At 34.3% G+C, this 18,319-nt stretch overlaps 1 protein-coding gene across 2 annotated transcripts in view; it reads left to right on the top strand.

The window, feature by feature from the left end:
- LOC150097359 (spermatogenesis-associated protein 20) overlaps positions 1–18,319 on the top strand; it is a 158,516-nt gene that overhangs the window by 54,731 nt on the left and 85,466 nt on the right. For both annotated transcript variants that reach the window (XM_090407484.1, XM_090407485.1), the window contains exons 6-7: positions 13,038–13,242; positions 17,804–17,934. In XM_090407484.1, coding sequence (XP_090263610.1) covers positions 13,038–13,242; positions 17,804–17,934 — 336 coding nt within the window. The remainder of the gene's footprint in view (positions 1–13,037; positions 13,243–17,803; positions 17,935–18,319) is intronic.

Below are 18,319 nucleotides of genomic sequence, written 5' to 3' on the forward strand. Positions count from 1 at the left end.
TACATAGTAATAGAAATCTGATTTCACCTTCCTCATAGCCATCACTCTCCTAGCTTGCTATTTATAACACTTCAGAGTCTCATTGTTATTCTTCTCATGATATCGAATCCACAATATTCTCTTTTTTATGCAACTCTTGCTCTAAAGGATTATTCATTCATTTCTCACTCTGTATGCAATAATTCTAAGTCTGTGCATGCAGTCAGATATAGGCGTTATCCACCCTTGGACTAATTTCCATGTATCATTGATTCCTTTACCATGCAGTTTCTCTTTCTGCCTTCTCATTTTATTATAATCACCTGCTTTAGTTCCACATATGCCTCTTCTTAGTCAAAGCTCTTACATTCATTGTCAAATACCAAGAAAGAACTGTATAATCATACTCACAAATTGGAAACATAATGGTCAACTTATTTATATAAAGATTCCTAGATGCTGTTACTAGATCTAGTGGTTTTTTTACTGTGCTGCTTATGGTGATCATACCTGAGTATTCCTATAAATTTGTATCCTCTCAAAATGTATGCCTTCTCTGCCATCCAGTCTATGACCCCATAGTTGAAATCATATGATGATATTCCTTGTATCTGGAAGTTTTATCTGTCTGTGCAATTCACCTCTTCAGTTGATTCTGGTCTGCACTATCCAATTGTGTACAGCATTTTGTTCTGTTAACTTCTATCTCACACAAACAACCTCAAACCCATATCCTATATTACTCATCCACTGGAGATTTCTACTTTGGTTGGAATTAATTCCTCTGCTTTCATTAGTAGCACTTCACTGCCCTTCTTATCCTTCTCTTCATTTAATAAAATGAACCCATAACAATCTATTCATAGGAACAGTATCTCCTTTTGTAAGCCAAGTCTTATTAATGGCTATAATTTCTGGTTTCACTGCATCAAAAGTGTTGAGAACTCATTGCTTTTATTTCTGATGCTTTTTCTATTATGTATACAATTTGGTTAACTGAGTCTTAGATTTCTAGCCCATCTTTATTTGTTCATATTTAAGTGGTTGCTTAATAATGTGGTATACCACACTGATGATATTCAGTCCATATCTTCCCCATTGCTGGGTGAAGGTCTCTCCCATTGCAAGAGGATTGGTTACTTCTCTCAATTGTGACTAATGTATGAAGTTGAAAGAGAATCACAAACATCTGTGGCAGGATTAGAACCTGCATTTGATTTTAACAAAGCTGAAAATGCTTTTTTTGGCTGCAAAATGGATACACTAACCACCTGACCAACTAGGCCAGCTTATACCATACTAAGTTAGGATATACCATGGTAGTAGATCAGAGTCTCAGTTGCTCCTTCACATTCCTTATAGGCTGTGTAGAGGTCTGCTTCTGTTTATGTAACATTGACACTTGAGTAGCACACAGAATTATAACAAACTCCCAAATTAATGAATGAATATGTTCCTTAGTTTATTTATGAAAATAAGTGTTTTATTATAATAAATGTAATCAGTATTCTCTCTCTCTCTGTTGTGAATATTTTCTTGTCTTCCCCTCTCCTTTAATCATTCACTTTGTGATCTGTATATAAGCTAGGTTAACTCATTAAAATCTTCGTATTTTAAAATCACAGAAAAAATTGCTGCCATTGTGTGTGTGTGTGTAGCAAGGTTTTTGCTTGGCCAGAGTAAATTATAATTGAATTTTTGGTGGTTACTTTTGCATTTTCAACTTTGTTTAAATCAAATATGTCATAAATCCAGTCTGTTTCATACTCAATTTTTCATCTAGTTTTTTTTTTTTTTAAATAAGTTTTCCATGTAAGAGATTGGTTTGAGCTGAGTATATTCTGTTTTTTGATAATTTATAGAATACAGTTAAACCACTTTTTATTCCATTTTGCATACTCAGTAACTATGAATGAAGAAAATCTTTCCCTTCTTTTAGCATCCATCAGAAATCTTGATGACCAAAAAGAGAGAGACACGATTCAGTGTAACCAGTGAAATATAGAGGTATTATAATTTTTTTCTTCTCTAGATTTTGGTTTTTTAAATGAAACTGCTAGGCCTTGCTGAGTGCTTTGCTAGCACATTTTCTAAATTTTAAATTCTTTGTTCACTGAAATTTCTTATTTCTTTAATATCTCAAATCTAGAAATTTATACTTTCATTATTTCCTAGAATGTACCTTCAAGAGGTGCATTACTACTTTCTCAAGAGTTTCTTCTTCTAAATCTGTTCTTTGTTCCGATAGCAACTTAAATAGCTCTTACAATTCTGTCCTCTAAGATGCTTTTAATCGTATCAACATGTTGTATTTCTCGAATTCTCCCTGCCTCCCCTCCCATTCAGATATCAGTTTAATTTTGAGTCCCGTTCTGTTGAAATGTCTATACTATCTTAAGTTACAAATTACCTCTGCTTTCACATTCTTGAACATTGATAATGTCAGTTATACCATGTATAATTTAACTATACTCATTTGACTTTTTAAATTGGGTTGAATGCTGTTTTGTTAGCTTGGTATTTAACTGATTTCCATCTTATCTTTATAAATTTATTCATCTAATGCCATACCATATTATATAGCCTGTTATCTATTACCTATTTAACTTACCTTCTTGAGTACCTTAGTAGAATGTTAGTTTTGTTAATGAGAATACAAGAAATATTTACTTTTCTTTTTTATTACATTACAATTGTTAGTTAATTTGAATGAAAATTCATAACTCAGTTCAGTATATTATTAAATTATTTTATTACATTAATTATTTAAGAATAATAATTTAATTAATAAATTAAATATTAATGATATTAAATTAGATTCACATCTGATAATTCATGATTCAGGCAAGGAGACTCCAAATTTTCAGTCCATTCTCCTGCATTTCCAGTTAGTATGGTTTTTCTCCCATTTTTGTGATTTCCTGAATTTTTTTAAAGAAATTTAAAATTACAACCAAACTATTAAATTTTCAGTACAACTTCTATGATTACTAATTTGTGATTCGGTTTTTCACATAGAAACTTTTCATTGCTATCCACAGTGCAGGAGTTAGTAGAAATTTGTTTAGATATCTTAATTTAAATGAGTGCAGTTTTTTTTTTCCATTTTCCTCTTTTTTATGTATAAAAATTTAAAAATTGCCGTATTTTTCTGTGTATAAGACGATACTTTTTTCTAAAATTTTTAGACCTAATATTGGGGGGTCTAATATTTAGACCAAATATTAGGGTGGTAAAAATCCAGGTCACACCTCCTAGTGGTGCCCCTCGGGAAACACTGGGCAAATTCTCTGTAGGCTAACATGACTGGTAAAACATATTATGGCCAATCACCCAATATGTGGATATTAAATGATTATGAAAGGAAACAAGATAATATCAGCTACTTCCACACAGACTTGTGCTTCAACTGCTGATATAGTTACTATGCATACCAAGGATCAAAGCCTTCCAGGAAGTTCTTGGTTGAATAAAGGTACAAGAAAGTGTGATCAAATTAAATTATGGAAATCTAATCTCATCTTCTCAACATATAACGTAAGGACACTCAAGAAAACTGGAAAATATTTTGAGCTACTTAGAGGAGCAGAAAAAGTCAGCATAGACATTGTATGTATACAAGACATAGATGGAGAACTGACAAAAAAATGGATATTTATTTATAACTCAACAATGATGGTACTTGTGGAGTGGGAATAATGCTCAAGAAGGAACTAGCAGAAAAAGTAACATCAATTGAAAAAGTATCTGAAAGAATTCTCCTCATAACCATAAGTACCAACCCAAAACTGACAATAATATCCATGTATGCTCCTACAGAATGTGCTCCACTAGAAGTGAAGCTACATTATAAATATCTTTCTGAAACTGTCATGAACATCCTGGTTCACAACATCACACTCTTTGGTAGTGAATTTAATGTTCAAATTGGTAAAGACATTGCTAGTACTTCTTAAAATGTAGGTAAATATACTTATCATGAAACCGCAAATAACAATGGACATTCTCTTATGAACTTCTGCAATAGTCATAACATGGTAATCACCCAAACCAAATTTCCACATCCAAAAGGAAGACTATGGATCTGGAAGCATCCAAATGGTTCTCATTCCAAAATAGACCACATCCTAATCAATGGAAAGTGGATCAGATCGATCAAGAACTGTCGAGCATATAATATGGTTGAGCTAAACTCTGACCACAGAATAATCAGTGCCCACGTTAAACTTTCACTAAAAGCCTCAAAAAATAACAGGCCTAAAAAGAAACAATACAACTGGGACAAACTAAATAACCCACAAATTGCAGCATCTTTCCACATTAGAAGACAATATGAAAAACATTCTTAAAGATCCAGTTAATGAAAAGTATAAGGGTATCATTGAAGCAATAAACATAACATCCAACAAAATTCTTGGAAACAGCAACAAAAAAGACTCGGAAAAATGGATTATCCCAAACTGAAAAATATATAGATGAAAGAAATAAAGCAAGGAAACTCTACTGCTTAAACAGGAATGAAATAAATAAAGATAAACTAGACATTTTAAATAACAAGGTGTCAATGAACTAATGATCAGAGACAAAGAATATCCAATAAATAAATACTGTGAGGAACTTGAAAATTATAATAAAATTGTGGATACTAGAAATGCTTTTCAAATGATAAATTATATCTGTCATCATAAAACAAAAAGAAATCGAAATATTGTCACACATGACAAAAACGGTCGACAACTATCTGTAAATTCGAACTTGATGAAAGAATGGAGAAACTACTTTCAAGAATTACTCAATGTTGATAATCCCCAACATTCAAATCAGCTAGTGGACCTGCATCTAACCACCGCTATTGGTAAAGCGGTGTTCCTGAAAAGGAACTAAAAATAGCAATAGATCAAACCATAGCAGGAAAGTCCCCAGGGGTTGATGGAATCAGAGCAGAAACTTTCAAAAATGCTGGGTATAATACATATTCCAATCTCCTTGTCTTAATGAATCAAGCTTTAAACACTGGAATAATACCTCAACAATGGAAACAAGGCCTTATTGTCCCTATACCTAAAAAGAGCAGTCTTAATAGAATAGATAACTATAGAGGTATTATTCAAATTAAGTGGATATTGAATCCAACATTACTTCAGTGTGGAGTAGAGAAATTACAAGAGTTTCATGCCAAATATATAGAAACTATAAAAGTTTTGGCAGGTACAAGCATAAGCAAAACTTTCATGACAGGGGCAACTTGTAGCAAAGGTGGAGTAAGCTTTGATCACTATCTTTAGTATTTCCCATAATGTAAAATGCATCTCCTAGGAGATGTATAATGTTATTCATTATGGGAGGGGGATCACTACCCAGACGGTTTCGACCTTATTTGAGGTCTCGTCAGTGGGAGCCAGACCCAGAATGTAAATACTAAGGTTGGAGTGATGCAGAACTTACTGTACGAGTTGCCAAAAAGGTGTCACATTATGAAAGGGACTGAGAATTACTGAAAATAAAGAGCCAAAAGGCTTCACTTCGGCGATGTAAAATTATTCACATTAAGGCTTAATTTGAATAATTTTACACAAATATCACACTGTTCGTGACTGACTGACTGGATGAGATCCTCTTGTAATTATATGAAAATAACGAAGTATCAAGAACCTTCGAGATGTATCTGGAAGGCACTAGACAGCGCACTTGAACAAACTACTGCTTTAGCATCTACCTGCGACGTTAGTACTAGTACCTAAGTACCGCTTGGCGCTGGTAGATGGCTGAAGAAGCATGGCTGTTTAATATTTATAGGATTTTATGTAAAGTATCAAATGCACAGCATTCCTTGTGAATCTGGAAAGCATCTTACAATTCTAAATACCGCAGTATAGCTTAGTGGCCTGCAGGCTTCATTGAAATTATTTTTTATTTAATCGCATTTTACTGTAAAGTAGTTATTTTTTCAAAATGGTTGGTGGGCCATGGCAAAGAGCTCCATGGGCCATGTGTTGAAGACCCCTGTTCTATGGTCTATCCTGAAAACTCGTACAAGCAATCTCAGTGCCTTATAAAGATTACAATGCTACAGTAATCTTTAAAACAGAAACATCTGAATCCTTTCTGTTGATAACAGGACTCCTGCAAGGTTATGTACTAGCACCTTGTTTGTTTTTAGTATGCTTGGACTACATCTTCTGGACCATCAACAGAAGATCTTGGTTTTAACGTCAGAACATCCACCTACTCCATGCAAATAACTGATCTTAGCTTTGCTGATGATGTTGTACTTATTGATACAGAACCTACAAATGCACAAAAACATCTCAGTCTACTGGTGGCACAGGCTAAACTTATTGGTCTGCGGATCAACATTCAAAAGTCCAAAGTATTCTCAATAGGTTGTGAAAACTTTATTCTTCATATCAATAATAAACCCTTAGAAAGAATAAAGGACTTTCAATACCTTGGATTGTGCATCAGCAATACAGAAAATGATATTAGAAAATGTAAACAGCTGGCTCTAGTCTTCCATAACAAACTCCGTCCCCATCTAAAAATCATCATTAATATCATTAAAGACAAAATTAAGACTATACCATGCAACCAGTAGATCCATTTTCTTGTATGATTCTCAAACCTGGGCAATAAGCACCAAAAAAACTACAGATCTAATTAACTCCTTTGGAACTACATGTCTCAGACTGATCCTTGGATACACTTGGATGGACCACGTCACTAACTCTGCTGTGCTAAATCTGGCTAAGCAAGAACCACTTGTCAATATAGTCAAAAAACTACAACTCAGATGGTTTGGGCATCAACTCAGACATCTTGAAGTTTCACCCTTTTTGGAATCTCTCATCCTGTACAAACCAGAAGATGGCAATCGCAGTAGAGGAAGACCATGCAAACAATTTTGGCAATACATGTGTGAAACCATCAGTAGGCTGAACTGTAAAACTCCATCTGACATCTACCAGTTAGCTCAAGATAGAGAGACTTGGAAGACCATAATTTACAATATTTAATTTTTAATATAAATCACTTTTCCCTTTTCACATTGTGAATAAACTATGATGATAATTGGGGGTTGTCTTATACACAAGGAGTAACCGGTTGAGAGACCTGCGGTTGCTGTGGCGAAACTGCCGGTATCTTGTCTCCATGAACAAGCTTCTGCCAATCACTAGCCTTTGTGAACTCTGTCAATTGACATCATTAATGGCTGATTCTGAATAAACTAATCAGAACTCTGAAAGCATTCATACATCTGCAGCTTGTTGGCAGCGTAAGTTAATACATTAACAATATTTTTAGCACTAGCCCATAAAAATGTCTGAAAAAAAAAAATGATGAAGAAAATGATATGCCCGGAACTGAGAGTGATTCATAATTTCTTAGTACGTATCTTAAAAATATTACCTAATTAATAAATATACTTTGAATATTTAAAAATATATCAAATGTGTTCTGTTTTATGTTTAAAATATTGATTTTTAATTTTGGGTTTGAAAAAGTAGGTTCGTCTTATACACAGGGGCGTCTTACACACAGAAAAATGCAGTATACTGACAAGGAAAATAGAGTAGAACATTTCAAGTTAAATATGCAATTACATATAAAAATTAACTAATAAAAATGAGTTAAAATTAAAATTACAATATACCATGTTAGTTATAAAGAACTTAGTTTGAAATAAATACCATTAGTTCAACAAGAATTACAAGACACAAATACTCACACATGTGCTCAGACTTACACATGTCTTATACTAACACGAGAATCATCATTACTAATTATATATAATTAGCAATGATGATTCTCGTGGAAAGGCTTAGACATTAGTTATGCATTATGTTCCTAAGTTCTTGAAAATGGCAATGTGACGTTACCGAAATATTGAAGTATATTAAAATTTATTTTAATGTATATCCTAGTTGACGTTGTAACTTCCTTAAATTATTTAGTAAAAAATAATGATGATGATGAGTGTTTATTAAGTTGACTGTCTTAAAATCCCAATTTATTTGAAAATTATCTGATTTTGATTTTAAGTTCTGTCTGTGGAGCAGAGTTCTACAGCTCTCTTTATATAGGTTTTTGTTATAAAGAGCAGTTTTTATGGAGGGCTTTTGTTTTATACTTAATATCTAACTTTTCTGTTTCTCCAAAGTAGAATAGGTCACATGACACTGAGAATATTCAGATTCCATTTTTTCAGTTTGGAATTCTCAAATAGCATTTCTACATAAGATCAACTCTTTCCATGAAATCTAGGTTAGTATAGAAACTGAATCTAATCACTGACCTCCTTTTCCAGACTTGCTCATTCTTAGATAAGCAGATGGCAGCTTTCAGATGAGATCCACCATGCTCAGACTTTGTTTCACAGATACACTATTGCAGCAAGAATTATAGTTCGTTAACTTCCTTTCTAGCAGTTTTAATAGTCATCTCATTGATGCCATAATCATCATGCTTTATTTTCTTCAGAAGATGACCTAGATCTTTATTCCACACATGTTTCAAAGAAGACAGATTTTTGCAATCCAAAAGTTTGCTAGTCACCCACACAGTATGCTTTTTAGGCTTGCCAAAAAGATAGATAAATCTATTGTTCCATTGAAAGTTGACTGCATATGTGACCTTTTGTACTTGGATTAAACAGGGAGGTTAGTGTTAGTCTGTTTAAATTTTAAAATAACATATCCATCTACTGCTCTTAGCTGACACCACCTGGTATGGTGTAGGTTTCTTGAGATAGCTTCTGGCTGTAGCAGTTATTAGTGCCTTTTCTTACATGTGAGTTTATGTAAGAAAAAACTGAGCATTCATACTTAGGAAATGTGGAAAAGAGAATGCATTTAAGAATTCACTGCCTTTATTACAAGGAAAAAAAAAACTTAAATGAATAGAAAGTGCAGTTTTCAAGAAGAAGGAAATTGCCTTACTTTTGTTTTCATTATTATTTAATTTGAATACAAGTTCAAGAAAGAAAAACATTTTATTTATTTTGTGAAGTAAGTCATCAGTTGAATGCATATATTTAATTTGTCCATCTGTAATGTCATATACTAAAAAATGACCTATTTGGAAGAAGCTTCTCTCTGAAAAAGATAAATTCAAAATTTACTGGTATCTACTGCATGCATCTTCTATAAATATTTCCATGGTAAATGCTCTCATCAGAACTATCATCAATAATTCCTCCCTGTTGTACCAAATCCATCAAAACATGTGCAGCTACAACCAATATCCCTTCACAGTTAAACTCCATACTCATAGAATAAATTTTAATTTTTGTTCCTCCTCCTTCATCTCCACTGCTGCTGTATTATGGAATAGCCTTCCCTCCCATGTGTTCCCCAAGGAATGCAATGCACAGGCCTTCAAATCCAGTGTGAACTAGTTCCTCATTTCCCAATTCTCTTCCCATAGGTTGACCAACCAACCTTTCATGCATGGGCCCAACACACACACACACATATTCAAGATACCGAATAATTTTATATGAACTTGGTTTTTAATCCTATTTCCCAAGAAAGCAAACAGACAAGATAGTGAAGTTTGCACCTGCAAGTACTGCAAGTCTAAGGCAACTGATCCCTAAGGTAGTGACAGTCGAGGAGGCAACTCGTGGTAAAGGTGGATAAAGCTCTGATCACTATTCTTAGTATTTTTCCTCTAATGTAAAGCACATCCCCTTAGGATTAAAAACTAAGTTCATATAAAATTACTTTGTATCTTGAATACATAATATATACCCAAATTAAAACTTTCTATATATATATATATATATATATATATATATGATTATCTGTTATATTAATTCGGAATTGGGATATGTTCATATTTTTATATACTGACTTAGATCCGACAGTTAGAACAAACAATTAAATTTATTCACAATGCAACATGTTTCGTCAGAAGGCCGACTTCTTCAGGCGTTAAGAAACACAGAAAGCAAATAAAAAACACTATAAAGAAACATTGTGTCATTGAAATTCGACTATTATAAACTTCAGTTAACTTTGAACTGGAGCTATAGTCAGTGTTAAAGTTCTATTGTTAGGCATCTGTGTGCGTGTGACTTCACGAGTGCGCCAATATCTGATAGCAGAGTTGAATGAGTCTGGTAAATTGTAACTAAGGTTACTGTTTATATGATGAGGGTCCATAACACTTTCCTTAGCCTCGACTATACGGCGTTCTACCTCGTCGTGGCATATATGAAGGTTTGAAGTTGTTGTCCAGTTTATCTCATGTTGGCGGCCTTCATTATTTGTGTTTACTGAAAGCAGAACATGGCTTGACCAGGGCACTTGCTCTAGTTCTTTTGTATGCAATGTCTCTCTGGTGTTCTTTGAGATGTAGGAGGATGGATTTCTCAGTCTGGCCAGTATGGCTTACCACAGTCGCACATAATTTTGTACACTCCTGGGAACTGTAGATGGTTGTGAGCTGGTTTGTGTTTGCTTATAATTGATCTTAATTTGGGAAGAGTAGAGAAGCACGTTTTTAAGGTAAACTTTCTTAAAATTCTTCGTAGTTTCTTGCAGAGCGAGCTGATGTATGGTAAGGAGATATAACCTTTGGGGTTGTCCTGTGTTTCTGAGTTGTTTTGATGGTGGCAGTATAGATGCTTGTTAATAGTTTTTGAAGAGTAGCCATTACTCGTGAAGGTTCTTTTTAGATGTTGTAGTTAATTTTTTAGCTCTTCATCATCTGACAGTACAGATCTGGCACGATGCGCTACAGTTGAGATGATGTCCACTTTCTGTGCTGGATAGTGATGTGAAGATGCATGTAGGTATCTATCCGTGTGTGTAGATTTTCTAAAGATGGAGATTTTTATTGAGTCAGATGTCTTGGTAAGTTTTACGTCCAGAAAAGGAAGAGATCCATTTTCTTCAACCTCCATTGGTTAATTCGATGTCTTGGTGGAAGTTGTTTAAGTGATCTAAACAAGTGTGAAGGTTATTAGTACCGTGTTCCCAGATAAGGAATATGTCATCTACATATCTCAGCCAGACTTTTGGCTTAAGAGTACATGAGGAGATTGCCTTTTGTTCGTAGTCTTCAAAAAGGATGTTAGCTAGTATTGGGGATAGGGGGCTGCCCATTGCTAATCCTTTATTTTGTTTGTAAATTTTCCCCTCAAATTGAATTAGACTATTATAAACTTCAATTAACTTTGAACTGGAGCTACAGTCCATGTTAAAGTTCTATTGTTAGGCATCTGTGCGCGTGTGACTTCACGAGTGCACCAATATCTGTTAGCAAATTCAAATTGAAAGTAGCCAGAGTTTACACAATGTGATAGCAGGGAAAACATCTTTTTTGAAATCTTGTTGCTTAAAATATCGAGAACCTCTTGAGTTGGAATGTTTGTGAAGAGAGCAACTATGTCAAAGCTCACCATGATATCTGAAGACTTGAGTTTTAAATTCTTGATTTTAGAGACGAAGTCAGTTGAGTTTTTGATATATGAAGGAGATTTTCCTGCAAAACCTTTTAAGGATGATGCCAGATATTTATTGACTCACCTACCTACCGGTTATCTAAATAACTGGCATCATCCTTAAAAGGTTTTGCAGAAAAATCTCCTTCACATATCAAAAACTCAACTGATTTCGTCTCTAAAATCAAGAATTTAAAACTCAAGTCTTCAGATATCATGGTGAGCTTTGACGTAGTCAAAGGTTTTATAAAGGCTCAGAGGTTTTATAAAGGCAATGTGGAGATCCTGCAGGATGATCTAAATAGACTGGTACAGGATATTGACAGACATGATAATGGCTGTCAATTTAGTGTCAAAATGTAAAGGTATGCACTTTGGGATAAATAAAAAAAATGCATGCTGTGTGTTGCATGCATGCTATGTCTGCAGTGCAGTTCCATAGAAATTACACTGCATGAAATTGATGAGACTAGGGATTTAGGAGTCATTGTAAACAGAGTTGAAGTTCAGAGACCACATGGTAAAAGTGGCAAAATATCTCAAAAGGTTGCTCGGTATTAAGAAACACAATAACAAGCAGGGCTGAGGAAGTTATTATCCCTCTTTATAAGGCTTTCATAGATGCACAGATTTGGTCACCCAGGTTTCTTGAGGATGTTGAAATGACCAGAAGAATAGTAACTGGTTTGTGGAGTGTTCCTACTAAGGACAGGCTGAAGTTTGTGATTTAAAAAATTTAGGCAGTTAATAAACAAGGAACATGATAGAAGCATAAGTTGCTAAAGGGATTTGATAGAATGGACACTAAAGAAATTTTCCAATAGCTGACTGGATGGAAGAGCACAAGGAGTCATGTCTGGAAGTGTGTAAGAGTGTGGTTATTATTATTTATTTTGCTTGGAAAGTGATAAATTGAATGGAATGTTTCCTTGGAGGCATGTTTGAGTGCCTTGTTGATGAACAACTTTAAAGAAGAATATGATAACCAATATATTAGTAATGTTATTGTACTTTTCTTTAAATCCATAACAATTATGATGTTAAACTGAATGCTTGCATTCAGCCTAACATCATAAAATCACTCTTTAGCACTATCATCAGGAAATTGTAGCCAACAGCTTGGCTTGAAATTTGAGCATCATAAATCTGCATACACAAAGAAAATGCTAAAATATCCGTTACAACTTTTGTCAAACAATAGAATAACAATATAGATTGTACTTGTGGTGACTCGTCTGTTGCATTAGTCGCTTGTTAAGCTGTAACCAAGACGTGTCTGAGGCAAGACTAATTCAAATCCTGTCTAGAGCATTAGGAGCCTTTTATAAGGGTTTTTCAAGAAGATGAATTACTTCGTCTCATACAGATTTCATGTGGCTCTCCCTTCTGAATTGAATTTTTCATCCCATGAAACAAAGTGGCAAACAGATGCAAATTAACAGATGGTCTCTTGACTTTAGTTGCATTGATAAAGTGAATAATATATCTATTACACCTATATTTTACTCACATTTTTTTGCAATAAAATATTATTTCTAATTGTTAAAATGTAGCTGTTGTATGCAGTTTTCATTTTATGATGTATATATATATATATTTATGTGTATTTTAGTGGAAAGAAAATGAATCAAAAGTGAGTGATCAGGGAACAAGAATTTTAGATATTTTGATGCAGACATCTACACTTAAACTTCCAGACGAAATTCCTGCAACACCACCAAGTTTGCAGTGCATAGATACTTGTCTTGAGCAGCTAGCTAGATCATATGATAAACAGTATGGAGGATTTGGATCAGCTCCCAAATTTCCCCAGTGTGGTAAGAAAAAATAAAATAGTCCATGTTCTCTTAATGATATTCATAAAGTTAGTGCCGTGGGTGATTTAAAGATGCATGCATGTATAAAGAGAAGTTTATTCCTAATCATTTAGGTTAGATGATGTTGTTTAATGGTTTCTTTTATTCAAAGCTGTGCAAAACCAAGTAGCTTATACATTGATTGTAGAGCAGTATTTGAATTAAATATAACTATTCTAATACATATCTTTTGATATAGATCATTATAGGAATTTAGTTTCAGTGAACAGAGTATGGGTCTAAAGAATGATCTTGGACATGAGGGAGGGAGGTTAATAGTATCCGTCTTGAATTTGATTGAGGTACATTACACTAAGTTAAGATTTTAAGTTGGATATGTATTGTAATTGAGCAAGAACACAGAAAAAATTGTTATACAGTTTAAGTAAGAAATATAATTATGGTTTTGGAGGAGTTAATTTGAACAACGTTCAGAATTTGAAAGGAATGTGAATCATTTTGATGGACTGCATTAACACGTTCACTGCAAGGCTTTTCGAGCATAGTCTGTTACCGCATGCCAAGCACTTTGACTTTTTCAAAATGAGTACGAGTAATCTCGTATCTATCGGTAATCAACATACGAGTATATTCGTAGTTGGCTTGTGAAGCTCATATACCAACTACGAGTATACTCGTAGTTGGCAGCGAATGTGTTAACTGTGTTGAAAAATTACTATCATCATCATGAAATTCCAGCCATGTAACCCTCAAGGGGTGTACAGGATATGATAGTACTACATGAAAAATTTACATCATTACTAACTTCCTATCTACAATTTTACTCCAAATCAGTCTGTTACTTGTCAAGACTCCAACATTCTCAGCTCTTATATTTCTATCATCTAAGGCACTTTGTACCGTATCAATCCACCTATATCTTGGTCTTCCTCTGGGTCGTTTTCCTGCCAACCTGGCAGAGAACACTTGTTTTGCTAATCTTTCCCCGCCCATTCTGTTTAAGTGACCATACTACCTGAGATTAGCTCTGCTAATACATTCCTGGATGCTGACAATGTCAAGTTCTTTCCTAATATCCTCATTTTTAATATGATATTGCCATTGAAGCCATTTGTTCATGCCTCTAATCTTTCATAGGACTCTCATATCTGCGGTCTCTAGTCTTTTGTCAAGTGTTTTACTTCTGACCCAGCTCTCAGATCCATAAGTTAAAACAGGATTGAACACTGTCTTGTATACAACTAATTTAGTGTTCTGACTAATTTCTCTCTTATTCCATGTGAATCTATTCAATTGACTTCCTACCATACCATCTTTGTTGATTCTGTTGTCTATTTCCATATTTAATTTAAAATCTTCACTAAAAATCGTGCCTAAGTAGCTGAAATGTTTTACTTGTTCCACAGGTTCTCCATTCATAACACAGTTGACATTTTCAATGATTCTGCCTATTTTCATTGTCTTTGTCTTTTTATTGCTGACCTTCATACCATATCTATTATAACAGTTATTCGATTTAGTCAGAGAATCTTGCAGACTTGTAGCAGATTTATTTAGAAGTATAACATCGTCCGCATAAAGCAAAGAGCTGACAATAACATCTCCAATTTTGATATCATGTTTAATACCACTTTCCTTCATTATGTGATCCATATAGATAATGAATAACAGAGGGGATAATGTATATCCTTGCCTCAAACCAGATTTAACATTAAACCATCTTCCTGTATTTCCTTCAATTCTAACTGCTGACTTACAACTCAAATAAAGACTAAGTATTGCTTTATATAATGCTCCATTGACACCGTATAACTGTAGCATATTGAATAGCTTCTCTTTTGGCACCTTGTCGTATGCCTTTTCCATATCGACAAAACTTAAATGAAGATCTTTGTTATATTCCCATGATTTCTCCACTTTTTGTTGTAAAGTGAAGATCTGATCCTGACAGCCTGTGTTTGACCTGAATCCAGCTTGTTCTTCACCAAGATTTTCTTCCACATTTCTTCTCAACCGTTTCTCAAGTACACTTGCATATATCTTACCAGTAACACTCAGTAGGGAAATACCTTTGTAATTCTCACATTCAGTTTTATTTTCCTTTTTATATATGGGTACTATGAGAACTCTACTCCAATCATCGGGAATTCGTCCCTCTGTCCTGGCATTCGGAACTATGCAGTGCAGCCACTGTAAGACTTTTATACCACCATACTTGAGCATTTCTGGTCGAATATCATCTATTCCTGCTGTCTTTCCACATTTCAAGCCTTTGATGGCTTTTTCTACTTTAAGTATGGATATGTATTCCTGACTGTATGCCTGTTGAATGTTTTTTACCACTGTGCTATCACTGCTTGTTTCATTCAGCATTTTTTCGAAGTAATTACTCCATACTTCAAGGATATCTTTTTCTCCTGCTTTCATGTCACCTTTGTCATCTCTAACTCCTTTTACAGCACTCTTTCCTCCATTTCTAAGCTTCTTCAACAATCTCCAGAATATCTTACCACCTTCTTGATATTTATTTTCTATGTTCTTGCCAAAGTTCTCCCATGACTTTTGTTTAGCTAGTTTTACACAATGTTTAGCTTTCTTACATTTGTCTCTGTATTCTCTAAGAGCACAAGCTGACTTATTTGTGAGGAACTTTTGATATGCTTTTTTCTTTTCCTTCACTGCCACTTTAACTTCTTGTGTCCACCATGGAGTTCTAAGTTTTCTATCCTTGCAGACAACTTCACCACATGCCTCTCTAGCTGAATATTTAATTTACCATCTTCAGTAAAAATTGTGCCTGAATAGCTGAAATGTTTTACTTGTTCCACAGGTTCTCCATTCACAACACAGTTGACATTTTCAATGATTCTGCCTATTTTCAATGTCTTTGTCTTTTTATTGTTAACCTTCATACCATATCTATTACAACAGCTATTCAATTTAGTCAGAGAATCTTGTAGACTTGTAGCGGATTTATTTAGAAGTATAACATCATCCGCATAAAGCAAAGAGCTGACATTAACATCTCCAATTCTGATATCATGTTTAATACCACTTTCCTTCATAATGTGATCCATATAGATAATGAATAACAGAGGGGATAATGTACATCCTTGTCTCACACCAGATTTAACATTAAACCATCTTCCTATACTTCCTTCAATTCTAACTGCTGACTTACAACTCAAATAAAGACTAAGTATTGCTTGATATAATGCCCAAATGACACCATATAACTGCAGCGTATTGAATAGCTTCTCTCTTGGCACCTTGTCATATGCATTTTCCAAATCAACAAAACTTAAATACAGATCTTTGTTATATTCCCATGCTTTCTCGACTATTTGTCATAAAGTGAAGATCTGATCCTGACAGCCTCTATTTGGCCTGAATCCAGCTTGTTCTTCACCAAGCTTTTCTTCCACAATTCTTCTCAACCGTTTCTCAAGTATACTTGCATAGATCTTGCCAGGAACACTCAGTAGGGAAATATCTCTGTAATTCTCACATGCAGTTTTATTTCATTTCCCTTTTTATATATGGGTACTATGAGAGCTCTACTCCAATCATTGGGAATTCGTCCCTCTGTCCAGGCTTTCTGAACTATGCAGTGTAGCCACTGTAAGATTCTTATACCATCATACTTCAGCATTTCTGGTCAAATATCATCTACTCCTGCTGCCTTTCCACATTTCAAGCCTTTGATGGCTTTTTCTACTTCAAGTATGGATATGTATTCCTGACTGCATGCCTGGTCAGTGTTTTTTACCACTGTGCTGTCATCACTGCTTGTTTCATTTAGCAGTTTTTCAAAGTAATTACTCCATACTTCAAGGATATCTTTTTCTACCGTTTTCATGTCACCTTTATCATCTCTAATTCCTTTTACAGCACTATGTCTTGTGTTATTTTGTTACGATATTAAATATTTTAACACCCTCCTTTCTGTGGATTGTAGTGACTAAATAAATCATATTCATTATTTAAAAGGACCCCACCTGCTGTAGTATTACCAGTTTTGTCAACATGGTATTTCTGTATCTCTTCTAACTCTGCCTTTTTTCTAATGATGTTTCTTATGCTGATGGTGCCTGTCTTTAATTCCTTTGTTTCTGCAGTTGTCTTTTCATTGTTTGCACTAGTTCAGTAACAAAATAGCAGCTGTGTATCACCAGTGGATACCCATCCATCATACTACAGATTACGTGTACCTTCATAATGTATATGTAGTTTCAGCTAATATAAATTATAATTTTGTTCACTGTCCTAAATGCCAATCATTCCTCATTTATTCAGCATTCAGATGGATACTTAATACTGGGACTTACCACGTTAAGGTGAGGACTGGATATTGGATCAGAAACTTCAATGGTTCTTTGCATTCCTTATAGGCTGTGTGAAGGATTACTCTCACTTTCTATCTACACCCATATAATAGCTTGTCTGCAAGTTAAACAGTGCAGAATGTTGTTATATAATCACCTTATCTTTTAATGTATTAATAAAATGTTTTATATTTTAGTGAATGAATGTTTTTATTTTGTTGCTTTATTTTTTCCAGTAAACTTGAACTTCTTGTTTCGATTATATGCTATGAAACCCTCATCTAAAGAAGGCCAAGAAGCTTTACAACAGTGTCTTCATACTCTAAAAATGATGGCTAAAGGAGGTTTACATGACCACATTTCACAGGTAAATTTGCTTTCTAAATAGACCCAATTATTTTTTCCATGTGTTTGAAAAAGTCAGATATTAGATAATTCCCATGTTCATCAAAAAAATTACCTTAATTAAGCCACCCAAAATGTTTTTTGGCATTTCACTGAAGAATGGAAAACTGGTATTAGTCATCATCTTCATCAATTTTCTGATATGCATCTTCAAGGGGGGGGGATGTTCAGGCTACTGTATGACAGCATTGTACGATTAAGTTTATTATATTGCTACTCTCCTATCAATTTTCCTTCAAATTAGTCTATTACTTGTCAGCACTCCAATACTTTTGTATTTAACATTTTGTTCTTCTAAGCCACTTCTGACTGAATCAGTCCACCTGGATCTTGGTCTTCCTTTGGGT

Source organism: Typopeltis vanoorti, chromosome 17 (assembly GCF_054136105.1).
Source record: "Typopeltis vanoorti isolate ZY-2024b chromosome 17, IOZ_Tvanoo_1.0, whole genome shotgun sequence".
In the NCBI taxonomy this organism is placed as follows: domain Eukaryota; kingdom Metazoa; phylum Arthropoda; class Arachnida; order Uropygi; family Thelyphonidae; genus Typopeltis; species Typopeltis vanoorti.